Raw genomic sequence first — 27,721 nt, 5'->3', positions numbered from 1 at the left:
TCCCCTTGCATCATACCTGAGGTAACTTTGGCCCGTGCAGGTGACGCCTAAACTTTCCGGGATTGCTGGTTAGCTAGTTGTGCTCCTCGCTGGCTGCATACTGGTTAGTTATCCGTCACGCCCAAGCCGGATATGTGCATATCAGCCTCCCTGACGAAATGGTCTTCATGTTGGGTTATCAAACTCACATTATAGCATCATCGACTTTGAATCAGGTATGTCATAAGAGTTGTTCTCAAAGCATATATCCGTCGCCTTTGGACTTTATATCCCTCTCCTACAAGCAAAGTCTCCAGTTTAGTATAACGCCCAGGATGCTCACCAGCTCAACCGGTATCGTCTATTTCATCCGCTGCCGTATTTGGAGGTCGTTGACAAGCCCCTCGAGCTCTGTCACCTTGTTGTCCACGGACCTGTACATTCCGATAAACTCTTGGATCGATGAGATGAGGCTCGAGATCCCTCCACTTCCCGCCTGCTCTGCGAACCGTTGTCGTGCTGAGTCGATAAGCGACAGGTAACCCAGCAGCACCGCGAGATACCCGAAAGCCACAGTGAGTTGTGACTTTTCCACAGAGTCGGCCTGAATCACTCTTGTTAGCTCCGGTATGTACATGAACTGGAAGAAAAGGCTTACCTCGCTCATCGAGGCCTGGTTCTGTAGGTACAAGGTCACCAGGCCGTCCAATGGCTCACCAGCGATGTTAGCGCGAGCAGGCGGGCAATGCTCCAAGATGTTGATTGCCACACCGAGCACTAGGAGGAGTCCATCATAAGTTTCCCCTCGTAGGCGTCGGTTGCTCAATGCATCCAGCGCTGATTTGAACCCTGCACGCATGCAGCTGGAAAGTCTTGCCAGTAGAACCTCGTCGTTGAAGGCTGCTGCTCCATGTGCCGTGTTTGACATGTTGATCGAGAGTTTGAGTGTTGTAGTCTCGACACTGCCGGGCTTTTCTGGCCATTGCTGTAGACTGTTGTTGAGGAAGCAGGCAACCTTGGATGTCTGCTGAGATACCCATGAGACCTCCTCTTCATCGCCCACAGCTTGGCTTGATTGCGTCTCCAGAATTGAGACCACAAGAGCAAACACCGCATTGGTGCTCGGGTCTGCAGTTGTACAACGTTCCATGATGACTATGAGATCGCTTTCAATGTCTCTAATAACCCCTGAAGACTGTAGAGGATCAACGCGCTGACATACTATGTTCAGCAACTGCAGAGCAAGCGTCTGGGGTGACAGCTCCTGAAGGTGACGTCCTTGCCAAATATCCATCTTCATCAGAAGCGTCTTGACTTGGCTGACAGAAGCTCTGCTCATCTTGGAGAGTCTCATTTTTCGTTGCACAATCTCATCAATGTCCTCGGATGCATGCAAAAGGACACCGAGCAACTTGCCTAGGCCGTCCTCTACCAGCTGTCGCAGGAGATGCGCCGCATCACTGAAGTTTAGAAATGTGACGAGGACGGCCGTCAGAGCAAACCCGCTGATCACATCTTCCTCTTGACCAATGTTGGAAGCAATTTTATCGCGGGTGGCATGGTCTCGGAACTGGCCGATGAAGTCCTTGTTCTGTAATTTCTGTGCAAGCTCCAGTAACGCATTCCTCCTCATGGTTGAGGGAGAACTGCTGGGGGTTCCTATCCGCGCGAGCAGATCCTCCATCTCATCGGCGAATCGATTATTCGCTCCCGCCCGCCGCAACTCGTGCACGCTCTTGATTGCGGGACGCACATCTCCGTCCTCATCCAGGTCGTCATCGCTCATATCAAAGGGGTCCGGGTTTATAGGTGGTGGGGGTGGTGAAGCGAGCAACGCGTCCAACTCTTCTTCTGTGGTAGCCATGCCTGCCCCCATTCCAGGCTCGCTGAGTTTCGAGGACTCGCTTAGAATCGATCGAGATTGTCCATAGGTATACTTTATTCGCCTCCCTTGAACACCCGCAGGGCGAGCTCTCGGCCGAATGACTGCATCTTGAGAATTGTATTGGGAGTTGGTTTGAGAGTTGTCTTGTGATTGCTGCGAAGGCGTTGCCGCCCCGCTGTACACGGGCGATGACGGGCTGTGATGGTCGACTTCTGGAGCTGAATCGTCGGAATCTGGGCTATCCGGTCGTTGGGCGGCAAGCGCATCAATCAATCGTGGACGTCGCTTCTTAGGCCTCGTCACTTCTGGCTCGCGGTTCTTGGGAATCGGCGTCGGTCCGAGGCTGGATTTAGTCGCTGACATATCAGACTTGCTTCGAGGTAGAAGGCGGGAACGAGCGCCTGCGTCTTTAGGGCTCTTTTTCATCAAGGGTTCGCGACCAGGGAGACCAGGGGTTTTGGCATCGTTCTGGGATGTCGCGGCTGGCGGATGTCGTGGAAGCGTCTTCGTAGGCTTTGGTTGCTTCTGTGGTGAAGGAGCTCCGTCATCATCCATCGACTCTGCAAGCGCAGCTTGAAGGCGCTTTCGCTTCTTCGAGTCTGTCGCATCTCGCGACTCCGCCTTTTGTCCTTCCCCGGCTTTCGCGCGGCTTGGCCCATCGGGCGCGCTCGGTCGGCTGTTAACATGGAGTCTCGGGGATGGATCCGATGTTGATCTTGGGAGCGAGGGCACCGATGGTTTTGCGACAGGTTCGGCGGGCTCGACGTGGCTTGATGATGTCGTGTACGATTCGGCAGTTCGCAGCGGCATCGCACTCTGCATATGCTTCTTGCGCGAGGGCTTGCCATACGTCACCAGCTTCCGCGGGGTGGGCGCGGTTGAGCCATTTCGCGATGCCATCGCGACCGTGTCGTTTGAGACGACGGTGACGGAGGCTGGGATGGGATTAAGCCATATACCTAGGGCCTGGGCGAGGCGACGTGATGCGAGATGGCCAGGTGAACAAGGGAATCGATGATTGTCAGAGCACGATTGAACACAAAGGAAGGAGGCGGGTAGGCACGGGTATCTGCAAGCTCGGGTGCTTGCAGTGGGATGACAGGAGGAAGTTGTCCTGGGGGAGGTGCTCGGGTTGATTGAGTACGCCTCAAAGGGTCCTGTAATGTGAGGGCAGTTGTTAACGTTGAAACGTTGCGGCTCTACGGATAGCGACGCCAGGCCCTTAGTGTGAATATTGCAAGTGCCAAAAATAAAATAACCAGCCCTTCGACTTTGGCTTGTCACTGACAGACAAAGTACCGACGAGTACCTGTTGCGTAGTGGTCTCGGTGCGAACGCAGAAGTACCGGGCGCCATCTCCACTGTTATCAATGCGACGCGGTCGACTCCGGCCTCGTCGCATCGCCATTGGAATCCCCCGCGTGTTGCCCGTGTCTCTGCAGACCCCGTTTTGCGCATATGCAGGTGGCTTCGAAATGGCGGGCAATGCAGGGCTCCAGACTCTTATCCTCGAAGGTTCATATGAAAGATAATTCCTCTCCCACAAGCTCAATCTTATTCATTCTTGGTTTCTTGAATAGACACACAACATTCGACGACCCAACTTCAAAATCATAACCCCACCTGTCCCACCAAAGCTCTGTGGCAGCTCCGAATCTCTCTCCCACTATCAACCGCTTACTCCAAATACCGACGTCAGTTCCAAACCGCTAACATGACGGACAAGACGACCCAGGAGGCTCCCACGACCGGCGTTGGCCCTGAATACCGCGATCACCAGCAGAAGCCGAACGCGACCGTCTCTGTCAATGTCAACCTCGACAATGTTCATGTCCTGCCTCAGACCCCTCAGCTCATTGCTCTCCTGTCGTACGTCTCAGATCCCAATTAGGTCACCACATCACGGAGCTGAGAATGTCTAGGATGATTCGCAGCAAGGAAACAGACCGAGCAGACTTCATCTTTTACTCGAACCGCATCATTCGACTACTGGTCGAGGAGGGTCTCAACCACCTGCCCGTGATTGAGCACACCGTCACCACACCTGTGGGTCGCACCTACAACGGTCTCATGTTCCAGGGCAAGATTTGCGGCGTGTCCATCATGAGAGCTGGAGAGGCTATGGAGCAGGGCCTCCGAGATTGCTGTCGCTCCGTCCGCATTGGCAAGATTCTGATCCAGCGGGACGAAGAGACGGCGCAGCCCAAGCTGTTTTACGACAAGCTACCCGAGGACATTGCCCACAGATGGGTGCTTCTCCTGGATCCCATGTTCGCTACAGGTACTCGATTCTCCTTTCCGCTCTACGGTTTATCCTCTTCACGCAGGCAAATATGTTGACCAAATGAAACAGGCGGCTCGGCGACCATGGCGGTTCAGGTCCTCAAGGCGCGAGGCGTGCCGGAGGAGCACATCCTGTTCCTCAACTTGATTGCCAGCCCCGAGGGTGTCAAGAGCTTCTCTGCCAAGTTCCCCCGCTTGAGGGTCGTGACGGCTTTCATCGACCAGGTTCGTCATATCGCTTGCACATATCGCATGAAACCACTGGCTGACCAACATCCACAGGGCCTTGACGAGAAAAAGTATGAAGACTCAAACAAGTCAATGCACATGCTGACCTTCCAACAGCTATATCGTTCCTGGTCTGGGAGACTTTGGCGACCGTTTTTACACCATTTGAGAGAACCATCGAGGAGGTCATGTGTTCGTTTGTGTCGCAAGCGCATGGAGGGAGGTTGTCGGTTATTGAGTGACGTATGTCTTGGTATTGAAATAGGGCGCATAGAAACGTTCAATAATCATCATACTCGCCCTCGTAGGACCGTCTATCGTCTTCATCGTTATCGACCGCTGACCGGCCGCCCGCGGCACGTCCAGATCCTGCACCGCGAGAGGTTCCGGTGTAACCGGCGTCCGCGCTCTCCCCCTTGGCTACCGAGTCTAATTAAATCAGTCAGCACCTTCTCGCATCACAAAACATCGGGATATTGGAGGGCGTACCGGCTGCATCAACCCACTCGCCGTAGACGTCGACTGCAGCGGAGAGGTCTGTCGCAAAGTTAGTGGCTGATGCGCCCGAGGCTTGAGATGGTTGTATCGTACAGTTGACGGCACACTGGAATTTTTGTCCGCAGATACGGCAGTCAAGCTGGCCAACGCCAGCCTTCTTGTCAAGCTTGACAGAGACCGAGTTCTCGTGGTTGCAGAAAAGGCATGCGAAAGTTGTAGGTAGGGGGTCGGACTGGCTTTAGCGTGAGCGCGGAGGGTCTTGAGGACCGCTGTGTGTACACTACAAACCTTCTTGGGCCCCATAGGCTTTTTAGACGACTTGCGCTTTCCCATGGTGGTTTTTTCGGGGTCGCGATCTGGGTCGAAGAATGCGAAAAAGATGCCACCAATATTGCTGATGTTAGGCTTGGGATTGTCGCAAGAAACAAACGCGCCAGGGGTGTTGGTGCGTTATCTTATCAGCAGCCTGATTTCTGTCGCACGTGCTCGGGTCTTTGTTCACGGTCACTGACCTGGAAAGTGGCATCGACGGCAGGTGTGCTCATAGCGCATGCATCAAGCGGGGGAGGCACACCGAAGAGCCCCGCCCCCGCCTCCCGGCGACCTCCGGCCTCTAAGATCTCTTGCGCCGGATTCCGTTCAACATGCCTAGGTAAGCTAGTTTATCCTTATCAAACAGGTTGGATGGATGGGCAAGAAGGATGATGCCTGGATACATAGCAGGGTAGGTACGGCGGTAACGGTGCGTCTCTTTGTTCAAAGACATGCATTGTGAATGGAAGGCGTTGGCTTGAGACACACAGGAAAAGCCAAGAGAGGCGCCCAACAAACAGCAAACAGCAAACAGCAAACTTGTGGCCCCTACCGTGTTGCCTTTTCAGTGTCATCCAGAGAGAGATGACGTTCGTCGAGCAACGGGCCTGCCTGGGCTAAGGTCGCCGGCGCCGGCGGCTGGACGCAAGGGGCTCCTCTCCGATTTGGCGGGGTAGCTCCGCCGGCCGCCGGTGGGGACGAGGCTTGAGAGTTTCAATGTGCCGTCTTATCATGTGGCCTCTTATCAGCGAATAGTGAGGAGCTAGATGCAAGCTTCCCGTCAAAGAAACCAGCGACTGGCTATCATGACTTCTCCTTGTTGGGAGAGCTCCCCTCCTGAATGCCTGACAGTTCATGCTAGCCCCTTCATGGCGGCCCGATAAGTGAAAGTTATGATTCTACAGGGGATCTTCCCACGAGGTCTGGTGACCCTGATACGACAGATGAGGCAAGGTCGATGGGTTCCTGCTTGATACCTACGCCTCATTATGTATTACGTGAGGCATCGGGGCGGTCGGGGGGGATAAGAGGATGTCGCTTTCAGTCATGTCGTCCGTGGTCATGAAACTGTCTTGGTAGGTGTTACCTTGTGTTCCGCCGACCGCTCTTCTTGTCCCTCTTCTCTTTTCTCCCCCCTTCCTCGTCTTCCAATCTACTTCTCTTCTCTTTTCTTTTCTTTTCTTTATTGACTCCTCTCGAACCTCAATCTCCTCACTCCATCTTTTTGTCTCGTCGCATTCAATCAGTACCAACAACTCCACTCCGTGAACCTCCTGGAACTACCCTAAAGATCTACTCCCAACAGCCGTTTCCTTTATCGCCATTGTGCAACCCTTGGAATCTCATCATGGAGCCAGGCGATCAGCAGGCCAGCGTCCTAGACGCTTTGCGCGAAATTCAGCGCACTCAATCGCTTCTCGTGAACGCTGTTGAGTCGCTATCGGGCAAGTCGATAGACGAAGCGGCCGGGTCCAACGGCGACCTCACTGCCAACAGCATCTATGTCCAAGACTCACGCAACGAAGCTGACGAGAGCGAATCGCCTTCCGTGGAGTCTCCTCTCGAATCTGCGGATAAATTGAAGGCTCCGGCTCCTCCAACGCCCAGTCAACGCCAAGGCTTTACGTCGCGCATTATCTTGACGTGAGGATCCTCGCACATTCCCCACTAACACAGGTCACTTACACCAAGGTAAATAGGACGTATCCTAAGCAAATTGGAATCAAGCCTTTGCCTATGGACTGGGGAAACTCAGATCCTCTTAAACGTGGCCCTATCGTAGTTTCCAGGGCTGCCTCCACTATCCGACGTCGTAATGGTTCGTTCAATGTTGCCTGTGATGTGTGCGTGATTCCGTGTTGCTGACGTCCATGCGTGTCATCTAGCTGTTGGAGGTATGTACTGTCCACATCAATGTCCGTTATTATTCGCTAACAACGTTTTTTAGCCCAGTGAGTCGATTCCGAACCAATTGAGTTATTGCAATGCATACTGAACAAGATTCCCAGTGGTGGTTCGTACTCCATCTACTACGCCCTCGCTGTCGCCAGCAACGAGCTGAACAGCGACCATCGGTTTGTGGCCTTGACCCAAAGAAAGACACACCAAAACTGACGATGCGTTTAACAGACCCGATTTTACCAACACCGAACCGGCCGCGAAGATTGGTCCCTTCCCTCAATGGGGAGACCCCGGCAAGATCGTGGCAATGGACCCTTGGGGTCATCTTGCCCCCTGGATTTTCAAAGACACGATCGAGAAAGACAACGGTAGGGTTTGAGGCTCGAAATTTGCAACAAGCTTGCTGATAGCATCCCTAGTCGACATTCGACCGACCATTGCCATCACCAAGGCTCATATGAAGGTGGGTGATACTCGATTGAAATCCGAACTGTTGAAGGGGTTGCTGAATATGTTGTCACCAGCTACCCGAGCTTGCTGAGAGTGTCAGGGCCGGACGTTTGTAAGTCGAATCTGGGCGTATTTCGACGTTTTGCATAATTGACGATATTATCAGGGTTCCTGATGGCAAGGTGTGCCTCAATGAACAGGGTGAACTGGCTGTCACCAAATTCGCCGTCGAGCCTGTAAGCGCTCCTTTGGCAAGCGGACCAAGCTCGTGACTGACCAACTCTTCTTTAGGTCTGGTATCTACCTGGTGTTGCAGAGAGATTTGGCATCGGTAAGACTATAGCATAACCTCCGAACTTGTCACTGACACGATGTAGATGAGGCTACACTCCGACGTTCCCTGTTTGAACACACTGGAGGAAGTTACCCAGAGGTATGCCCATCTTTCAAGTGATCTTAGAAGCCAAAGTATTGACACATCCAAGTTGATCACTCGCGGAGACATCAAAGTCTTTCTTCCGCCCATTGGTCAGTCACAAAATCTAGCGGGTAGACTGTTGACTAACAACTTCAAGGTGGCCTTACTGTCTACTGCTTCGGGGATCCTGCGAAGATGTCTGATGAGTCTGTTCGACTGTCCCTGAGAATCCACGACGAGGTACGGCCCCCAACTCTTCCTGTCAGGCCTCAGCTTACCTCTTGCTAGTGCAACGGCAGTGACGTGTTCGGATCTGACATCTGTACTTGCCGACCATACCTCATCTTTGGTATCGAGGAAGCCGTCAAGGAGGCGCAGAATGGTGGAAGTGGAGTAGTCATCTACTTCAGAAAGGAGGGACGAGCCCTGGGAGAAGTTACCAAAGTAAGTGACTTGCTGGTAGACGCAACAGAGTGGATCTAACATGACTGGCAGTATCGTAAGCATGATATCCCTTCGTTTCGGGAACACAATAGGCGTGGAGATTCGGGGTACTAATTCTGGGGTAGTTGTCTACAATGCCCGTAAACGCGGAGCCGATCGAGCATCAGACTATTTCAAGCGGACCGAGAACATTGCCGGGGTCAAGGACATGCGATTCCAGGCTCTGATGCCGGACATCCTGCACTGGCTAGGCATCAAGAAGATTGACAGGATGCTTAGCATGAGCAAGTGAGTGGTTATCGCTGGACACGTCAAGGTGAAAACAGCTGACAATGCGCTTAGTATGAAGCACGATGCGATCGTGGGACAGGGGTAAGTTGACAGGAGCCGGAAGGCCGGCCGAGCGGACCAAGAGATCCGATTAACGCGCATCTAGGATCCCGATCCATGAGAGAGTCGAGCTTCCTGAGGAGCTGATACCGGCCGACTCGAGAGTCGAGATTGACGCCAAGATTACAGCTGGTATGTTTCATATCGAGGTCTAGAAGATTTCCGGGAACTAACGGAAGATCAAGGCTACTTTACGACGGGCAAACGTATGACGACTGAGGAGCTGCAGGCGGTCCAGGGAAGAATCTGGGAAGAGTAAGCCAAATCAACATCTCATCAACCGAGGAGAAATGGAGCAAAAGACTGATGACTGTGGCAGCTTCGACCACTAAGCCGGACGGGCTGAAGGGCGCGGGACAGGGACGGGAGAGACGTGGCGGACTTGGCTGTCGCGGGGTGCGTCAGCAGCGACCAACTGTGCATGTCGGTCTGGGTCGTTTGGCGTGGGAGGCTCATCTTGATTGATCAGAATCCATACGATGCCACGGTGCCACGGTGCCATCCGCCCATGGTGTTGGGGCTGAGCGCCCCGAAAGAGGTACCCGGTCAAAGTGGGAGGTCACACAGGGCAATCAGGGGCGATACTGGAAACTTTGGAACGGCCGTTTTCGCAAGCGCCTCCAAGGAGCCGGGTTGTAGAGGTTGCGAGATTTGAAGATGGAGAATGACAGGTCGCTGGTGGAACTCGGGATGGAAGCCTACGGGCCGGCCCCCACGAGGCCGGTGAGGCGGTCATAGGACGTAAATAAGTGTAATTGCGCCTACTTTACCTATGTACAGATACTCTTACCGTTCCCACTTGGAAATTGCATCCTTATCCTTGGGTACACGTGTGATGTGAAGAGCACGTCTTGCTGTAGTTGTTTCTGACAAGTACAAGAATAGAGTGTCTCCTGTGAGGGAAATACTCCGATGGCTGCGCACCCCGGCCTGGAAGGCGATCAATGATCCATCATATTACCATCTCGACGGCAGAGCGGCCAGGGCTGTCGAAAGATGGGAAGGTGCTAGACTGGATTTAATTACCCGGAGAGACAACGTGCACATCTTGGCTTCCAGGTACAGCACGGTTCAGGGCTGCGGGATTGTCCAGCTGTGATGCTGGTCCGAGGCTGCTCAGTTTTGTGAATGCCATCACACCCCCATCATCGTACATGTACAGCGCAACCCCCTCCTAACTGCACCATATGCCAGAGGTAGCACGCTAGAGTGGCCTTGGCCAGCAAGGAGCGTAACCGCTGACCCCTCGTGTCTGCTACCGTACTGTATCATTCTCTGTTTCCAGGGAAGATAGTCGCCGTCCGTATCTGCTGCCATGGATGGATGGCATCCAACATGAGCGGTATGCATCTGGGGGACCTGTTGGGTAGCAATGCGACGGTAGCTCGACGGCGGTTTCCATAGTCTCGCTCCCGCGTCCTTACCGACCTTTACCAATAGCTCCGGCCCTGACGCGCCCGAGTCTTGTCTCGCTAGGGCGAGCCTTCACTGGCTTCGTGGGCTAGAGGATCCCCGCATGCAACTGCACGGGAAGCCCGCCTGCAGGCCCCGGGGCCCGGGCGTACCCAACGCCAGGGATACTTGGGCCATACACCTCGAGACACGAAGTTGGCACCCAATGCAGCGATGAGCCGACAAGTGGCGAGCAGAAGCTGGCACCCCCAGGCACCACAAGGACACTTTCAGGACGGTCCCAGGGCCTGTTGTTGCGTGATGCTGTGGGAAGAGGTGCGTGGTGAATGGCGGGCGACCACGGGTGAATTTGCTGATGCCCTGGCCTGGTGATGGGATGGCTCATGTCGGGTAGCGGGTGGACCATGTCCGCACTGCCGCCGAAGCTTGATGACTTTTGATGCATCCATGTTTGTCTCTGTACGTACCGTACCGTCGACGTGTTGACTAGTTTGTTGTACCTAGCCTTAGGGGGTGGATGTGGATGCCTTGGTTGTTGTCCTGGTGGTTGCAGATTCATATGTATTGCCAGCTACTGCCGTCCACGGCTTCCACGAACCTTACAGCTTTTGCTTTCTTTCCAATGCTAACCCACCTTTGCCTATATTCCATTTTAATTCACAAGGCTTTGCACCCTTGATTGAACAAGCAAACATTATAACACTCGCATACATCTTCGACCATGGCCTCCTTTTCGCGAGATACTCGAAGTGCGGTGAGAGCTCACCGTCGAGACTCGTCGTCGTCATCACACAACACCAGCCGTCAACGACCACGACTTCTACGCTCCAGCGCGACTGAACCCTCAATCACCACATCCAATGCCATCCGCGGATCACTCGCTGGACCTGGATCGCCGCAGAAAGCAACTGATCTGCTGAGCCGCGTTGTCGTCTATGCCCCGCCTCCAGAGCAATCATCGGCCCCAGAGCCGATCCCCCACCGCGCCGAAGCTATTGTCATCTGTCGCGATGATCGAGACCAGTCTCCCACCGGCAGCCCCGGAAGTCAAGACGTAGTCTTGGTTGATTCACCCTCTGGTATGTCGACTCGCAATTACATCAATCACCTGTTCTGGCCCGAGCTGACACCGACCCAAGGTTACTACTTCAGCTTCCCTAGCTTTGAGGAGTGGAATAGGGACAAGTCGGAGGACATCGACAAGGACTCGGATGATTGAAGGGTGAAGGGGAACGAGGGTGAGGGGAACCGGATGGCCTCGAACCGAGATGGCAGACGACATGACAGCGATGAGCACGACGCGAATCGTTCAACCCGCAGGACCAAGCTCTCGACATAGAGTTGCGCGTCCTGCTGAGGCTCCGTGGAGGAGCAAGTGACAGCGAGGCATAGATCCGGAGGGAGTGGTATCCCGTCGCCCGCCAGCAACCGTACCGCCTCCTCGCATTATCACCAGCGGCGGGAGGACGAGGCTGCGGCGGGCAGGTTACACTCTAGGACCAGGCTGGGTGGATGCCGGTGAAAGGCTTCCTGCCTCATGAGAGGCGACACTGAGACCATTGCTGTACACAATAGATGAGGGACGAACTGCACCTCAATGAGGTGAAGTTACGGGACGGATGAGGAACAAACCAAAAGTCGGGGCCTTTATTAGCGACCCTTGAATGGCGAACCAGACGCCGAGGTTCTGGATTTCTAGCGATGCATTCTGTAAAACATAGTCGACGAAACCAATATGTACAGCAAGTTACATTTTGTTCATGGGCGTTGTCTGAATGATGGATAGACACCTATTCTGTTGATAGGCGACGAATGAGAACGCGATAAATGCACCGATAACGAACAACACCTATCTCATGCTCTGGCCGTGTCAACCTTTGAAGTTCCAAGCCTCATCTCGAATGTCTCACCAGGCACTCAATCGATTCAAGGGGCTGGAGAGAAAAGTCTTGGATCTGGCCTGTGGCGGAAACGTGGCTCAGCTGACCCACACACATTTTTCGTCTTTCTCGACACGTGATGTAGGCCACTCTTGCCCTCTCCAAAGCCCACAAGCCTTAGCGCCGGAATAACCATGAGCCGCGAATTTTCGATCCAACTCGCTTAGACCTAAGCTGGTGCACACAAAGCCTGAAATTATTTCGCCCCTCCTCCAATCTCTCCAGTCAGTACCTTCGGTTTTCTCTCCAACGGTTCACACATAGGCCAGCAAACATGGCGGTTGGAAAGTGAGCATCACCACGACGAGCAGCGATGAGGATTATCGACTTACGCGATTCTGCAGGAACAAGAGACTCTCCAAGGGCAAGAAGGGCCTCAAGAAGAAGACGGTCGACCCCTTCACCCGCAAGGACTGGTACTCGATCAAGGTTGGTGGTTTCTCGATCCGATGCGATGCAATGCGCGCTGCTCTGAACACGGCTGACTCGAATTCTTCAGGCCCCTAACCCCTTCAACGTCCGAGAGTGAGTTGCGACGCGAATCGAGAATTTGATGTTTTGTGGGCAGCGATTGACCGAATATTGCAGTGTCGGCAAGACCCTCGTGAACCGGACCACCGGTCTCAAGAACGCCAACGATGCCCTCAAGGGCCGCATCGTCGAGGTCTCCCTCGCCGATCTCCAGAAGGACGAGGACCACGCCTTCCGAAAGGTTCGCCTCCGTGTCGATGAGGTCCAGGGCAAGAACTGCCTGACCAACTTCCACGGCCTCGACTTCACCTCCGACAAGCTCCGATCCCTGGTGCGAAAGTGGCAGACCCTCATTGAGGCCAACGTCACCGTCAAGACCACCGACGACTACCTCATCCGCCTCTTCGCCATCGCCTTCACCAAGCGACGCCCCAACCAGATCAAGAAGACCACCTACGCTGCTTCCTCCCAGATTCGGGCCATCCGACGCAAGATGACCGACATCATCCAGCGTGAGGCTTCCAGCTGCACCCTCACCCAGCTCACCTCCAAGCTCATTCCTGAGGTCATTGGCCGCGAGATTGAGAAGTCCACCCAGGGCATCTACCCCCTCCAGAACGTGAGTCGAAACCCCCGCATTTTTACTTCCATTGGAAATTTTCTGTGCGCTGACACGCCACTCAACAGGTCCACATCCGAAAGGTCAAGCTGCTCAAGGCCCCCAAGTTCGACCTTGGTGCCTTGATGGCTCTGCACGGCGAGTCGGGTACGGATGACCAGGGCCAGAAGGTTGAGCGGGAGTTCAAGGAGCGTGTTCTCGAGGAGGTTTAAAAGGCTTTTTGGCTTGTTGGCGCGGGGAGGGCATAGGGACCTCGCGGCTAATAAACTCATCCCTGGCACTGTTTCGGTCATCGCAAATGGCGTAGCATCACAAGGGCGGCTAGGGGATTGGGTCATGTCTCTTTGAATGGTAAAAAAACGTTCAGTCAAAAAGGCGAATGGTTTACGACGCGTGACCTGGTTACGATGATGCTGTGACGATTTGGCTTGGTCATGTAGCTAAAGAGAGATACTGCTGAGCCGAGATGAGTGAGCCGCAGGTAGACACAAACCGAGCTGAGACCCTGTGAATTTTGCTTGGCTCGCTTGACTGCAGTGGTTCTGAAGAGTAGGTATTCAACCTGACGCCACACGAATGAGAAATGTAATCAATTCTAGTGGCCCTCGTCTATTGTCTATGATACCTAGGGTAATGTTACACAGGCAGTTTCTCCATACTGTCCAAAATCGAGGCCGATAGCGGACTCGCCACCCTTCACGCACTTACAAGCTTACTCGGGCTTCTGGAGAAACTCGACAACCGCTATCGACAATTAGCCTCTGCTACCCCTCAGATTGGAACCATATCAATGGATACTTACCTTGCCTGAAGGCTTCAGGCTGCTCAGAAATGAGCCAGTGTCCAGCGTCCACATCGACGAGACGGAACTTGGGGAAGAACTGGCCGATCAAGGGGATGAGCTCGTCCGGAACATATTTACTCTTGGTGCCTCGCACAAACAGGGCGGGCTTCTCGAATCGGATCTCGTTGGGGTCCTTGTAGGGGAAGTCTCCAAGGTTGTCCAGAGACTTGCCCAGGATGTCCAGAGGGATGCGGAACTTGCGGAACTTTTCGCCTGGGGGCTGATACATGTTGCCTAACAGGAATTGTCGGATGGCGAGGGACTCTTCGTACTCGCTAAGAATCTTGTCGGCCTCGGCCTGACGGGTGACGTTTGCGTCGTTGATCTTCTTCATGCCGCGAACGTACTCGGCAAAGTCCCTGCTGAGAGTCACGTCTACGGGGGCGTTGTCAACGGCTACGATGTCGGCCACAAGTTCCGGAGAGCGCAGGGCCAGAGCCATTGAAGTCTTGGCACCCCTGAGTTTCGATCAGCGTGTCGGTCCGTTTACAGAAGTCGTATGAGTGCTTACATTGAGTGACCGATGAGTGTCGTGTCAGTGAGACCATGTCCTTCGATGAACACTGCTACATCCTGGGCCATGGCAAGGTAGTCATGCTGGGTGCTGTGAGGCGACTCGCCATGATTTCTGAGATCCTGTGAATTGATCGTTGAGTCTCAACCGCGCTGTATTCTTGATTGGCTGGATGTGCCTACCAAGGCGTACACATATCGTCCAAGATCCCGGGCTAGGGCTCTGTTCCGTTGTTAGGACTCAATTGGTGACAACGAATGAGAATTACAAACTTGCTGATAGCTCTGTTGTTCTTCTTGGATCCGAATAGTCCGTGAAGAAAGAGAATGGGAGCCTTCCTCTTGTCGGTAATAGGACGCGGTGGTTCATGTAGATCATAGACCAATGGGCCAACGGCCTGGGAGTACAGTCTTATCCTTGCAGATGTAGCCTGAAGGCCCTGGCGGCCAACAGCAGGGGCCGTCGTCGTCGCTATCCTTCGCAGGGAGAACATGTTTCCTGTCACGATGAGAGACAAAGATGTTTGTTCAAGAAGCCGATTAGATGTCAAAGTTGCCATTTTCGGTAAGACTGAACTAATTGGAACCGCTTTGCTACATATATGCTTCTAAGGTACATAGATTGAAAATGGTCTCAAGTGGGCCATGATGTCACAACTTTTTGGTCGCCCATGCCTTTAGCTCGCTAAGGAAACAAAACAAAACAACTATTTTACACACTTGGCGATGATGCTCACCACAATAATCGACATAAGAAACGGAGAGAAGGAAACGATAGACGCCGAACGATCACCAGATACACGACGCTCGATCTGGTAACATGCTGGAGGAGGAAAAATTAAGAAACGAAGCCAGCAGGAGGCACAGTTGAGAAGAATGAGGGAAGCGAGAGAGTTTGGGCAGCTTAGCTGTCCCAGATGGCACCGTACGCCGGTATGCCACGCGTTTCGAGACCGTATACGATCTTCTTTGTTATCTTTTCGTTGGCGATTACAATCACGGCCTCAGCGTCAAAGGCCTTGGCCATGTTGAAGCCCATTCGAACAAGGTCTGGTCGACCCTCTTTTTTGGTGTCGTGGATGATAGCGTCTGGAACATGCCTGCGGATTAGGCCAACGATTTCCTTGCCAAAGGTCTCCTCTGGCCGTGGCGTGGACCAGATCAGCTGGGTAGGACACGACTGCTGGGTAATATGTCCAAGCAGTGGCCCAATTCCAGACCCCGTGCCGATAAGCACAATGCGGTTGAACAGAGTCGCGACACGCATCACCCCACATGTCGGCACACCACGCACCCACAGCGCACTGGGAGGGTTCTGGATACAGGAGCGCGTCCAATCGCCGGCGTTGGAGACCACTAGCGAGTATCCTTTGGCATGATGAGTCGCCTCTGGGTTGGGGATGGTCGCAAACGAGTGCCACTCGACCAAGGGTCGCCGCGAGATGCGCGTGAAGCTTCCATTTACGGGCACGGTGTAGTCAAAGTGCAGCCGGATTGCATGGTTGGAGAGGACTTCTGCCTCGACCGGCACCTTGCGAAGGAAGATCCATGAGGAGGCGATACTGCAGGTTGCCACGACCAGGAGCCAGAAGTCTGGACTCTTAACAGCTGCCAGACTGAGGTCTTGGTCCTTGGGCCGAGAGTCGTTAATGGCAAGGATTATGCGCACCCAGAACATGGCCAATGCTGTCCAGCCAGCAAAGCGATGGAAGCGTTCAAAGAGATTGTGATATTGTTTCCGGAACGATGGCCATGCAGTCGCCACCATGGAACACAGCAGCCCGCACAGCAGCCACGACACCACCTGAGTGGCCAGGGAGCCCGATGTGTGTCCTTCGCAGAAGCCTGCATTGCAGACGGTGCCGCGGACCGTTGAGATAACCAGCCATGCGGTCGCACAAACCCCCGCGCCGGAGTGAACACCGCCCAGGTGATAAATCTTGGCGCAACGGGTCCTAATCCACAGCGGCAGTTGTCTTGGTACCGAGCAGGCAACGGTGTACAGGACGTTGATCATGCTGTCCTGGCGCACGAGCACTGCAGTTGCGAGGTTGATGGCGGTAATGGTACCCAGCCATTCAGACCTTGGCTGAAGGGTGATCACGCAGATCAATGCGGCCAAGTTTAGTATCCCGATTAGACTGAACAAGGTGCGATAGACGATCAAGATTCTGTATCTCAGACCCCTAAACGGCTGCTTGGTCGTCTTGTCAGGCAAGTCGCGCATCAGGTCTGGTTTCTCCACCACAGTCGACAGAGTCGACATGGAAGAGTGCGACTTGAGCTCGCCATGGTCAGACACACCCTTCGTATTCTGGTCATGGTGTGTAGATGGCTCTGCATTGCATAGCTTGGCCAATGCCAATGCCTTGAGTGCGTTCTTGTCTACTTTGCCGTTGGCAGTTGAGGGGAGGTCATCCAGGAGGTGGAGGTGTGTTGGGATGGCGTAGTAGGGTTGGTGTTGCTGCGTGTGCTTGAGGATGGCGGTTACATCGCTCCCGCATGGCGAAGTGAACCCATGGATCTGCCCGTTGATCAGCAGCGCAGCCGCCCGAGACACGCCGGGGGCGGATGCGAGGGAGGCGGACACGCCATCAAGCTCCACGCGGAAACCCTAGCCAAGTCAGATTGGGATGTCAGATGGAAGACGAGATTCAGACAAACCTTTACTTTGACTTGATCGTCTACGCGGCCGAGGATTTCGATTGAACCGTCTTGTCGCCATCGCCCAAGATCACCGGTGTTGTACATGGTGGACCTGGCATTCATGGGTCAGCCTGCTTTGATGCAGGGTTTGCTCTCGACACCACTTACCCATCATTGGCAAACCGATCTGGTTTGTATTTGTCTTTTGCCTTGTTTTCGAGTCCAATATAGCCTCGAGAAACTCCCAGTCCGCCCGCCCACATGACACCTGCGGCACCCACACCGAGTTGCTTACCGTCCTCGCCCAGGATGTACACCTTGTTGTTTGGGGTTGGCTGACCAATTGTCAATTCTTGTCCCACAATGTGCTTTTGCATGGTGTTGACAATCGTTGTCTCGGTCGGGCCGCAGCAGTTCCAGTACGTGCCGTGGGTGGCCCATAGGTCGGCAAGACTGGGGACAGGTCAGCGAGGGAGCAGGAATGCAGTCTCCGCAGGCGACTTACCCCTTGGTGGTCGGCTCACCCGCCGTAGCGACCGTTTTTATTCTGGGGAACTGAGAAGGATGGTACTTGGAAAGGATCGTGGGAGTGCAGATCAAGACGTCAATCTATCTTTGTTGTCAGTCGGCCTGGTCAATGCTTCACACAACAAAGGACTGACGGACCTGCTGCAGCGTCGGCTCCCAGTCGGAGCCCCGGAGGACAAGTGTTCCTCCATTGCATAAGCATGCAAAGATTTCCCATGCCGCTGCCTGGGTTAGCATTGACAGTGATATCAGGATGATATACCTACCCATGTCGAAGCTGATGTTGAGAACCGATCCCACACAGGTCCCGGCTGAAACCCCTAGGTTTCCGGGAAAGAGGCACACCAGATTGGCGACATTCTTGTGTGTTACATCGACTCCTTTCGGCTGTCCTGTGGTTCCTGTGATATTGTCAGTGAGAGTCCATGGACATATGCATCTTTTAACTTACCGGATGTGTATATCACGTAGCAGCCCCCGTCTGGTGTTGAGAGGTCGACATGATTGCCTTGATTCGACTCAAAAGATGTGGTCTTGGCTTCGTCAATGACTACAACGGTCTGGTCTGGATGCTGAGTGGTGATGCGATGCTTGGTCGAGGACAGACAAAGGACGACACCCGACTCAGACTCCTCCAGAATCCGACGAATCGTCTCATCAGGTACAACGCCACCATCGAGAGGGATGTATTGGGCGCCGCAGGATAGAATCGCCCAGATACCAACTACCATGTCTAGCCCTCGTTTGACGACAAGTGGGATCCTCGAGTTAGGGACTACCCCTTGAGCTCTGAGCTGGGCGGCCAAGCTCTGGGCCCGTCTAGCAAGTTCCGCATAGGTCAGCTCCCTCGGAGATCCCGAGAGATCACGAACAGCTGTGGCATCTGGACAGACTGTTGCATGGTGATAGAAAGCAGCGGTGACAGTAGGGAATGGACGCTCGAGAAGCTCTCCGTGGCCAAGCCGGCCTTGAGACTTGGGGTGGCGATCTCCTGGCCGGGTATTTGTCACGGTCATGATGAAAAGAACTCTGAAAAGAGAAAATGAAGGTAAGAAGAGACAATGCTGATTGTTGACCGTTGTGGTTGACCCTGAGATATCCCTCAAGACTTATATAGTCTTAGACGACGTGGCGGTGGTGGCAACTCACCCTCGCCAAGTTGATTCAGTGATTCAGTCGTTCATCTTGATGGACGTGAATTCGATAACCAGAACCATCGGCGTCTCAAAGATTTGGTTGTCCCTTGAGTGTCCCCACGGGGTTGACGTCGTCGCCAGCTATCGAAATTGCCCTTGATTTCCCTGGCAACATGTAGTGCACCTCTATATACCGAGGGCACGCCGGGGGCGCCAACTCTTGTCACAATTACTGCAGCATTCCACGCCCGCCCCCGGGGTCCAGAGTACATACGGACCCGGCCCCGGCTACGGAGAATGTGGACGGAGCAGTCCGGTGAGGGAGGAATGTGATGGCTGTCAATGTCGATGAGACATGGACCTCAGCCGGCCGAGGGATGCTGGGCTGGGGTGGGCGCCCGGCCAAGGGACCGTAATCACGCACGACAAAGGAGCCCTTTATCGAGGAAGATCTCTGGGGTAGCATCGCTAGTTCTGATGCGAAATCCCGATGAGATGGATCATTGGCTCTCCCTAGGAACCGGAAACCCGTCAATGTCGGTCGGTGGCAGTGGACCCTTGCTCTCGCGGCGATCATTGACGACCGAGTCCGTCTTGGACAATCCATTCCGCCCTGCCAACGTAGGCACTGGAACCATGGTCAAGAGATTATCGGCACCGGTGGCTTTGGATAGTGCATTGAGGAGTGTCTTGTGTTGGTCTGCACCAACGTTCTCAACATTACCTGATGGCGCGTCATTCTGGGATGACCTCGGCCCAGGGAACCTTTGATGCCCTTCTTTTCTGCCCTTCTTGGCCCTTTTCTCCGAATCTTACGATGTGCTCCTGGTGATGGATCATTTTCCTCTCTTCTGGACCAAAAAGTGTCTCCATACTTGGCCAATTATGGCTACTTTGCAATCTCGTCTCGATGGATTGCCCCGTCGACCGGGTTTGAAGTGATAGATCTCAACCACTTGGCGAAGCGAAATGCGCCATCAAAGCGCTTGATTAACGAGTTTGCTCCGGTCCTTTTGCGGAAATCGACTCACGAAAACGCCATAGCTGTTGTAAATTTGTGCTTCGATCCTCAGCTGTTGGTCAAGTTGACAAACAGCTTTGTGCTTGACTCCCTTCTAGACCATCGGCCGTTAAAGACATCGCCACGATGGAGACGGCAGAAGCAAAAATCTCCCCGCGCCTAAAAGAGTTGTTCCATAATATGGTTCCAGTTCGTGAGTCCGTTCTCGTGCGTTGACGGTCCCATCTGCCTGCATGTGTTGAGCCTAGCCGATAGTCAACACAACTTGAAGGCGGCGTTGGGCCTCCCTCATAGTGAGACTTGTAGGGAACTATTGGAAATCAAATTCATGCTTCTAATTAGAGTGTGATCTCATTTACGCTTCTCCATGAGCCCGGTTCGTTGTTCCCCTCGAGGCGAGCCTCGCCTCATCCCTGGAGTAGGGGGCACGCGGCGACTTGCGTCTACTTTGAGCCAGTTTAGGATGAGTTATATCACAGAACCGTTGTTACACGGGCGGTTGAGAAGGGGCGCCGAGACCATGCCCATTGTCAGGCCACGAAGGCTACCGTGTTCGAGGCGGCCATGTTGAGCGAGGAACCCGTGTCTTGTGGGCTCGTGTGCGACATGTTTGAGGACGGGCAGGTCTTGCAGAAGACTATTGATGGCACATCACAACTCTCAAGCTGAAGAACTATCGCCACACAGATAGCAAAGGAAGTTGTTTGCCGAGGTTGGTGGACGGCTGGCTTCCCGCTGTCGAGTCAAGAGCTGACGACACATCCCGGGCGGATGAGGCTCGTGGTGATGACGAAGTCGAGAGGAACTTGTATCACTTTGCTTTTGTGACTTGAGCAAGGGCAAAAAGAGTGGAGGTACAGTTTGAGTCATTGATTGATGTCAAACCTTCAACGTTGGTCTCTCGCCGTTTCTACCGTTGTCGGTTGGTAGTTTATTGCCATGCTTTCAGTGGACCGATAACTGTTGCTGCAGCTGCCGCATACCAACTCATTCACTTCCGCGACGCCCAAGAGCGGAAGGATAGACTCTCCATCCCTTTCTTCTCTCGTTTGTCCAGCGGCGCCCTATCGGATTGTCCCCCACTGAGGTGAGACAGATTGGTGTTGGCAGGCGGCCCATGCTGGACGCATGTGGTTGATGGCGCTCAACCGCCAAGATGACGGATAAGGCGGTTGACCTACCTCAGGGTAATTATCAGACAATAGGTAGGTGATGGAAAGGAGATGCAGAGACTCTGGCGTTCTGAGTCACGGTCAGCTCGGCCTTTCTTTGCCACGCGGTCCGTTGGCGAAGAGGCGTCCTGGAATGGGAAGATCTCTGTCTTGAACTGCGTGCCATCCTTCTGGAAGACAGACATGGCCGAGGGATAGCACGCCGTCACATCGTGGGTGTGGGTTGGTGGATTAGTCCGGCCGTAATGAATGGATGTCTTCACGGGCAAGGCTACAGGGCACATGGTGAGTGAGGGTGTGGTTGGCGGGCCAGGCCGCGATCTCTGCAGCGACCAACCCAGAGATGTGGGATCTCGTGGGAACTTGTGAGTTGCCGTGGAGAAATCCCGTGCTTGATAGTTGCACCGAAAATGGACTGAGGTCATCGTGAATGAGATGTGACTGTTGACTGCGGTCGAGTGTCCGATGCCGCCACATGAATGCCTACGAACTGCCTACGAACACCTTGTAAGCCTGTCGTCAGCCTCAACGATCTCCAGTCTCAAGGCCTAGCCTCCAAGTTCAGCTCGAGCTGCCCTTTGGGCATACCTAAGATGATGAATCAGCTACGCCCAGCAATAGATTTGCATAGAAAGGGTTGAGTGGCTTCTTGTTCTAGTCCTCCTTCGGGAAGTTCACCAAGGCGTCCACGCATTCGCGTCCGTCTTGGCTCAAAAGTCCATGGCAGCCATGACGACCATTACGAGGCTATTGGCCGTACGAATAAAGAGACCGAGATGCTTCGGAAGGGAAGCAAAAGGTCCACTTTAGACTCACCCGGGTCTCAGCTGGCGACCTGAACGCCGGGACTATCGCACACACTCCCTTTATCACTTCTCAACTCTGATGGCTGCCAGTGTCTCAGCTGTCACTCAGCCAGTACCGTGGAGATGGGAATGGGATTCACGCGCAGGCGCCAGGGAACAAGGTCCTTGAGGAGAGACAGAAAGGGCGAGGGATCTGCGCACACCATGGGGGAAGACGCCGAGTGTCCGGCCGAGGGCGCAGAGCCCTGGTCTGTCACATCTTTTTGAAGCGTGCTAACAGTGAATCAGTCGAGTGCAGGATCTGAGACCTCTTGCGAGATTTACTGCTAGGATTCGCGGTGGTGGGATGAGTAGGGGAAGGAAAAAAAGAGAAACAACAAGGGGGGCGCTTTAGACCGGAAGAAGTAAGCAACGTGAAACATTTCTCAGTCATTTCATAACTCGAGACAGTGCATTGTTTGAGCACACAGTGCCTTGTGCATGAGTTGTATTTGTACAGTGCTCGGTGAGTGTGCGATTGAGTCGTGGTGTTGTCACCAATACCCAAACCAGGTCACGTTGATCTGACCGGAACAAAGCATAATTGGGACTTGACGCCTTTCTTCTAATATTATAGAGTTATTATATAGAATATCTGTCATTACTTACTATTGAAAGCTCTCATCTGACATAGAGATGACTCAGGCATCGCTCACCAGGATGTGTGTCTGCGACCAAGGAACAATTCCCTTCAATCAAAAGGCTTTAGTGGTTGCACACCTCATGCATTGAGTCTCTATGGATAAAATCCGAAAGGTATGCCAAGAACTTGATTGAATCGCTCAGCAAATTGCCTTTGGTTGAACATTTCTCAGATCTTCAGAGATATGCGCTTGCTGCCATGTTTCACGGCTAGCCAGGTTGCCGAGACAATCATACCGATTCTTAGAGAAACTTTGCTGGATCAAGATAAAATGGATCAGTTAAATCGAAAGAACTTCAGAACTCCTAGATTGATTTCTGATCTCGCATCTTCTCGCAACTGTAGCTACCAGTCACGAAAGTCACAATGGGGGGGCATTTGCTCCTTGACGTAACCTCTTCATTTGATGAGAAGTCTCAACAAATGTAGTTCAGGGTAGCTAGAGCAGAAAAATTTTATATATGAGAGCTTGACTGCGGGGAAAGTGCGTAGAGAGGACTGGTGATGCTGCCGTAGGAGGTCTGCCAGAAGAAGTACGAAATCCAGGAACAAACGCCTGCCGCGTCAATCAATCCCCATGAACTCCTGTAGATCATGATATAATGTACTCTCATTTATTCCGTAGTTTTCTTCGGGATTTAGTCTATATGCGGAATTGTTCAATTTGAAGTCATCGGCCATTCTGCAGGTATCGCTGACTACCTAGAGCGAAAAGGGACATACTGTTGTGAGCTGTATTTACGTATGACAGAGTTCAGATCTTAGTCAGACACCCAGGCTTTGTGAGTATCGGCTTCGGCGACAGCAAATATTCAGATGAGTGCAGAACAACTGACCATGCCGGTAGAGCGGTCCGCTCACACCCAATTTCACATCCACCGTAGGTCCGTAGGGATTCTCAGCAGAGGTGATCCGTCAAAGCGCCAGCAAGAAGGAAGCCTAGTTGATGCCCTGGCCAATAGAGTTTTCGCTATTCAGCTTTTAGGTCATGCTGATCGACGACGGCCACGTATCATCGGATCAACTAGAAGCCACAATAGCTTCAATAAGGCACATTTAGCAATTACGTGAGATTTGGCTCGGGAGCGATGCATCGAGCCAAATCCAATGGCTTAGTTGATCGCAGGATAGATGGACCGACCGATGTCTCGGGTACTTAATCCCCATGCTGCTGTCTATGACGCGTGTGGTAACTCACCTTTCCTCACCTTCTCTTCCTCTCACTCACATACGACCAGCCCCTACTGTGCTACTATGAGTGAAAGACGCTGTCGACTACTTCAAACTCAGCTGTCGTCTGCTGATAAGCAGCCTCGGCCAGTGTTGACATCCTTGAATGGGGACAACAGTTGGCTGATGTCCTTCAAGGCCCGAGACCGAGCGGGCGGCAGCAGGGAAGGTCTTTTACCGCGTTGTGTTCGAGCCGTGGCTCGAGGGGCCAACAAGTATGCTTGGGTCGTGGTTTATCAACATCTCACTAAGCTCCAGCCCCGGAATCCCTGACGCTGAAGCTGTCAAAGGTGTCGTTCGAGAGATCGAAGATGCGGCTGCCATCCATCTCCCCCAATCAGGCGATGCATCGGCGAAGGCGCCGAAAGAAGAGTCAGATAGAGGCGGTATAGACGCTATTTTACTTGGATTTCACTACCTGGACCACGTTCACGAAGCGACGCTTCGAAAATTCTCCAAAGATATCCCTGTTATAGCCACGCCTGAAGCCGCCGATATTGTCAGACCATGGGGCCATTTCAAGACGATCAAGCATATTCAAGACCTGGAGCCGTCGATTAAATCGTGGCGTACCGCAGAGCCTCACCCTGGTGAGCCTCTGCCTTCGTGGCTAACACCAATCCGTCTTCCCGGCTTCGCGGTCCTCAACTTTTGTCTTGCTATCGTCTGGACACATCCCACCGACGGTGAGGGTAAGGTTCATGAAGTTATTTTGAGCTCGCCGTACGGAAATCGCTTCGAAGGATCTCTGGAAGCCTTCCGCAATGCGGTGCCCAAGACAAAGATGCTCGCCATGCTCCATGGGCTCAAAGAAAGCCACACATTGGGAAGTCAGACTACACTCGGGGCCAAGGGAGGACTCGTAATCTATCGAAAGGTTGGAGAAGTCAAGTATTGGGTTCTGAGTCATCATTCCAAGTTGCTCTATGGTGGCATTTTCCTATATCTCACATGGACTCAAGATACCCGGAGAACTGTGAGCTGGATGCTCGAGGAAGAGCAGAAGGTAGACCCTGATTCTGCCAAGAAAGAAAAGCCCAATGTTGTGGAAGTCGACAATGGGGGGTCGTTTGTATTGGCGGACTGAACGAGAGCGGCTGGAGTGCTACTGATTGTGCTGCTTGCTGGAGTGGTTTTCATACATGATGATTTCGAGCCAAATCCGACGTTTTTTGTGTAGATATCTACCTTTGAGATTTCTGAATGGCCCAAGGCAACGACATAGGCATCGAAAGCAAAGTCTATCTTAGTATACCTCTATATTTTGTAGCTGGTAGTGTCAACTACTACTTGTCATTGGCTCCTAGACCTATTTTGCCTCCGCCATTCGCGAGATATTCTCCACCGCTTGGTTAGTTTCTCTCACGCTTTTCTGGCCACCATGTATAATTTCTAATAGCGTTACAATGGCCCGGAACAATTAGGGCATTTGCTTCTCTATCAAAATGAGTCGGTGCTCGTGGATAATTGGTGGAGTTTTTGGATTCCCTTCAGGTGGTTTGCACAGCCCTGTGCTATGCTAACAGTGAGGGCCTGCACACTGAGGGAAAAAGATGGTGCTACTTTGTGGTACTTGTCCAAGGAGAATTGATTGCCGAAGACCGGGATCTAGGCGAACTTTGCCCGCTTGTGTGTGAAAACCAATCACATTGACCGAGGCTTCTCAATAGTAGGCAGGGGTGGTCCACCCTCGTCCTTAAGCTCTAGACCCTGATGCCAGGGTCCTCCTTGCAGCCCGGGTGCAGAACCCGGCAGCTCAGCCCAACTTGCCAAGGGCGGCCAAGAAGAGCTGAAGCTGCAGGATTGTTGGGCGTGTGCCACGCTGTGTGTGTAGGTTGCGATCGATCACGTTGTGCAACTGGTGATGAGGTACAGACTTCGTGTAGCGTACGCCCTGTTACTGTGAGCAGCTGCACAGCCTGATTTTGAAGATAGCCGGGCTGAGAGCTGAGAGCTACAATGGTTTTGGCGCATTCCCTAGCGAAGCGAGGGGACCTAGGGATTCAGCCCATGCAAGCCACTCGAGGAGTCATGTGTTGTCTAACGCAGCAGCATCGTCAATCAGAAGCTGCCTTACCAAAACGCCCATCGCTTGGCGCCAATCAACCCCCAACCTTCATCGACCCTTGCTAGCGGGCTGCGTGGTTGCGATCCTTTGAGGCTGGGAGTATGAAAAAGCTGTACCCCGCCCCAATTGCCATTGTTGAGACCTCGCGAGCTCTTGCGCCTTGATCCCCTCGAGTCCTAGTATCTTGCCATGTATCGGCCTTTCCATGCGTTGGCCCTCGGTGCCATGGCCGTTTCGACGGCCGCCATGGCCATCTCAGAGCCAACAGGGCGACGCGATGCCGGATACCTTTATCAACCAGCGCCGACGCTAATGCCCGAGATGCACGAGCTGGAGAAGCTCCAGAAACAGCTTCTTCACCTGGGCAAGCGTCAAGAAACCGCTTCTGTAAACACCTACACAGTTGTCAACAGCCCCGACGAGACATGCGGTTTCCTATCTGGCTCCCCAGGCAATGCCATCAAGTGCGCCAATGGCGAGAAATGCAGCTGGGAGCTTGCACACATTACGAGAATCATGTGCGGATCAGTCGCACATGTGACGTGCTATAATCGGGAACAGGCGCTCAACACGGAGCTCTGTAACGACGTTTGCCAGAGCAATTCTTTCTACCTGCTTTGGTAAGGCCCCTGACTTGACTGATGCCATCTTTATACTGACTAGAGCGATTACAGCACCGAACGATCATCAGCGTACTGCGCAGTCTACTCCTACGAAGATGGTGTCAAGGACTATAGATGTGCAACTGCAAGCCTGTCGAGGGCCCAGGGCGTGTCATTCACCTACGATGGCCAAAGAGGGCGAAGTTTCACGACGTTAACGGTTGCTGGGGATGCCGTCGAGACTCCGACTCCCTCCTCAACTTCTACATCTACAACTGAGGAACCGAAGGAGTCCGAAACCGAAACCGAAACAACCACCGAATCTGACGATATAACGACAACCGTCACTGTTGATCCAGGCAGGGTCACCAGTGCGGGCCCTGTGGAAACCGAACATGGCAAAAGTGACGGCCCCAATATCGGAGCTATAGTTGGTGGCTCTATTGGCGGCTTCGTTGCACTTTCTTTGATAGTGCTGGGCGCCATATGGCTGCTTCGACGCAACAAGAAAAACCAAACTCCCCCGAGTCAACCAGCGCCTGCACCAGCGCCTATGCAGCACCACACTCCTGTGTCCTCAGTACCGCCAATGAGCGAACACACCGGTCTCGTCTCACCAGCATCACCAACCCAATCTGACTGGCGAGGTTCGTCGGTTGCTCCGACCTCGACCCAGAGCCCAGTCTCGATGCAAGGCTGGTCAACCCATTCGCCCTCAAGCCAGCCTTACAATGCTGCCCCGCAGAATCCCAACTACCACTAAAAACTTGGAAATGTGAAACGAATGCCGGAGGAAGATGAGATACCCGAGGGATCAATGCTTTGAGAAAGGCCGCTGGCGCAAATGGGACAGGTGTCTCCCGATGGGCCGAATGGCTACGCCGTTCACTCCAGATTCTGCATCATGCTGAGGTTTGTGTTCACTCTGGGGCTGGAATCTCTCCTTCATTGACAAGTATGGATGTTGCTTGGAATATCAAGGAGGCTTCGGTAGCATATTCATCCATGGACTACTTCTGGACTTGGGCAATCAGAAATAAGACATTGGCATTCCTACCCGATATGAAGTGCATATCGGCCAACAATCGCTTCTGTAGATAGAGGCTTTGGCTTTTCTTCAGTAATATAGGGTTTGGATAATCAACACTGCTCCCAGAACGAGAGCTCCCCAAAAAGGATATGGACACGCATCACTCAGGTCCTTAGTAAAGGAGATGCCTGGTTTTTGCTGTACCGGGGAG

General features: G+C 53.2%; 10 protein-coding genes across 10 annotated transcripts; 6 read left to right on the top strand and 4 right to left on the bottom strand.

Annotated features, from left to right (window-relative positions):
• Positions 1–340: 340 nt before the first annotated feature.
• Positions 341–2,764, bottom strand: LRP88_05858 (uncharacterized protein; the record flags this gene model as incomplete). The annotated part of the gene is made up of 2 exons (XM_083242402.1): positions 341–565; positions 638–2,764. The coding sequence occupies 2 exons, from the start codon at positions 2,762–2,764 to the stop codon at positions 341–343; spliced, it is 2,352 nt and encodes a 783-aa protein (XP_083101338.1).
• An 814-nt stretch (positions 2,765–3,578) lies between these two features.
• On the top strand, positions 3,579–4,437 carry LRP88_05857 (uracil phosphoribosyltransferase; the record flags this gene model as incomplete). Its single annotated transcript, XM_083242401.1, has 4 exons — positions 3,579–3,733; positions 3,787–4,145; positions 4,218–4,376; positions 4,430–4,437. 4 exons carry the CDS (start codon positions 3,579–3,581, stop codon positions 4,435–4,437), a joined length of 681 nt encoding a protein of 226 aa, XP_083101337.1.
• A 218-nt stretch (positions 4,438–4,655) lies between these two features.
• LRP88_05856 (transcription elongation factor Elf1 like-domain-containing protein) lies at positions 4,656–5,206 on the bottom strand (the record flags this gene model as incomplete). Its single annotated transcript, XM_083242400.1, has 3 exons — positions 4,656–4,804; positions 4,865–5,105; positions 5,162–5,206. The coding sequence occupies 3 exons, from the start codon at positions 5,204–5,206 to the stop codon at positions 4,656–4,658; spliced, it is 435 nt and encodes a 144-aa protein (XP_083101336.1).
• A 1,327-nt stretch (positions 5,207–6,533) lies between these two features.
• LRP88_05855 (GTP cyclohydrolase N terminal-domain-containing protein) lies at positions 6,534–9,048 on the top strand (the record flags this gene model as incomplete). The annotated part of the gene is made up of 13 exons (XM_083242399.1): positions 6,534–6,829; positions 7,195–7,260; positions 7,316–7,455; positions 7,507–7,550; positions 7,612–7,649; positions 7,704–7,773; positions 7,829–7,868; positions 8,113–8,195; positions 8,244–8,403; positions 8,525–8,687; positions 8,742–8,771; positions 8,836–8,921; positions 8,975–9,048. The coding sequence occupies 13 exons, from the start codon at positions 6,534–6,536 to the stop codon at positions 9,046–9,048; spliced, it is 1,290 nt and encodes a 429-aa protein (XP_083101335.1).
• Positions 9,049–10,923: 1,875 nt separating this feature from the next.
• LRP88_05854 (uncharacterized protein) lies at positions 10,924–11,421 on the top strand (the record flags this gene model as incomplete). Its single annotated transcript, XM_083242398.1, has 1 exon — positions 10,924–11,421. The coding sequence occupies one exon, from the start codon at positions 10,924–10,926 to the stop codon at positions 11,419–11,421; it is 498 nt and encodes a 165-aa protein (XP_083101334.1).
• A 995-nt stretch (positions 11,422–12,416) lies between these two features.
• On the top strand, positions 12,417–13,444 carry LRP88_05853 (40S ribosomal protein eS1; the record flags this gene model as incomplete). The annotated part of the gene is made up of 5 exons (XM_083242397.1): positions 12,417–12,430; positions 12,487–12,571; positions 12,642–12,667; positions 12,731–13,232; positions 13,301–13,444. 5 exons carry the CDS (start codon positions 12,417–12,419, stop codon positions 13,442–13,444), a joined length of 771 nt encoding a protein of 256 aa, XP_083101333.1.
• Positions 13,445–13,944: 500 nt separating this feature from the next.
• LRP88_05852 (uncharacterized protein) lies at positions 13,945–15,083 on the bottom strand (the record flags this gene model as incomplete). Its single annotated transcript, XM_083242396.1, has 5 exons — positions 13,945–13,976; positions 14,035–14,534; positions 14,588–14,712; positions 14,773–14,812; positions 14,863–15,083. The coding sequence occupies 5 exons, from the start codon at positions 15,081–15,083 to the stop codon at positions 13,945–13,947; spliced, it is 918 nt and encodes a 305-aa protein (XP_083101332.1).
• A 410-nt stretch (positions 15,084–15,493) lies between these two features.
• Positions 15,494–18,779, bottom strand: LRP88_05851 (uncharacterized protein; the record flags this gene model as incomplete). Its single annotated transcript, XM_083242395.1, has 6 exons — positions 15,494–17,203; positions 17,254–17,347; positions 17,404–17,688; positions 17,741–17,844; positions 17,902–18,164; positions 18,215–18,779. The coding sequence occupies 6 exons, from the start codon at positions 18,777–18,779 to the stop codon at positions 15,494–15,496; spliced, it is 3,021 nt and encodes a 1,006-aa protein (XP_083101331.1).
• A 5,248-nt stretch (positions 18,780–24,027) lies between these two features.
• LRP88_05850 (uncharacterized protein) lies at positions 24,028–24,897 on the top strand (the record flags this gene model as incomplete). Its single annotated transcript, XM_083242394.1, has 1 exon — positions 24,028–24,897. One exon carries the CDS (start codon positions 24,028–24,030, stop codon positions 24,895–24,897), a length of 870 nt encoding a protein of 289 aa, XP_083101330.1.
• Positions 24,898–26,124: 1,227 nt separating this feature from the next.
• On the top strand, positions 26,125–27,243 carry LRP88_05849 (uncharacterized protein; the record flags this gene model as incomplete). The annotated part of the gene is made up of 2 exons (XM_083242393.1): positions 26,125–26,498; positions 26,553–27,243. The coding sequence occupies 2 exons, from the start codon at positions 26,125–26,127 to the stop codon at positions 27,241–27,243; spliced, it is 1,065 nt and encodes a 354-aa protein (XP_083101329.1).
• Between the last annotated feature and the right edge of the window lie 478 nt (positions 27,244–27,721).

Source organism: Fusarium phalaenopsidis (genome assembly GCF_050370095.1).
Source record: "Fusarium phalaenopsidis strain FUZ10S chromosome Unknown contig_32296, whole genome shotgun sequence".
NCBI lineage: Eukaryota > Fungi > Ascomycota > Sordariomycetes > Hypocreales > Nectriaceae > Fusarium > Fusarium phalaenopsidis.
The sequence above is the reverse complement of the archived record's forward strand: the minus strand, read 5'-3'. Positions and strand labels throughout refer to the sequence as shown.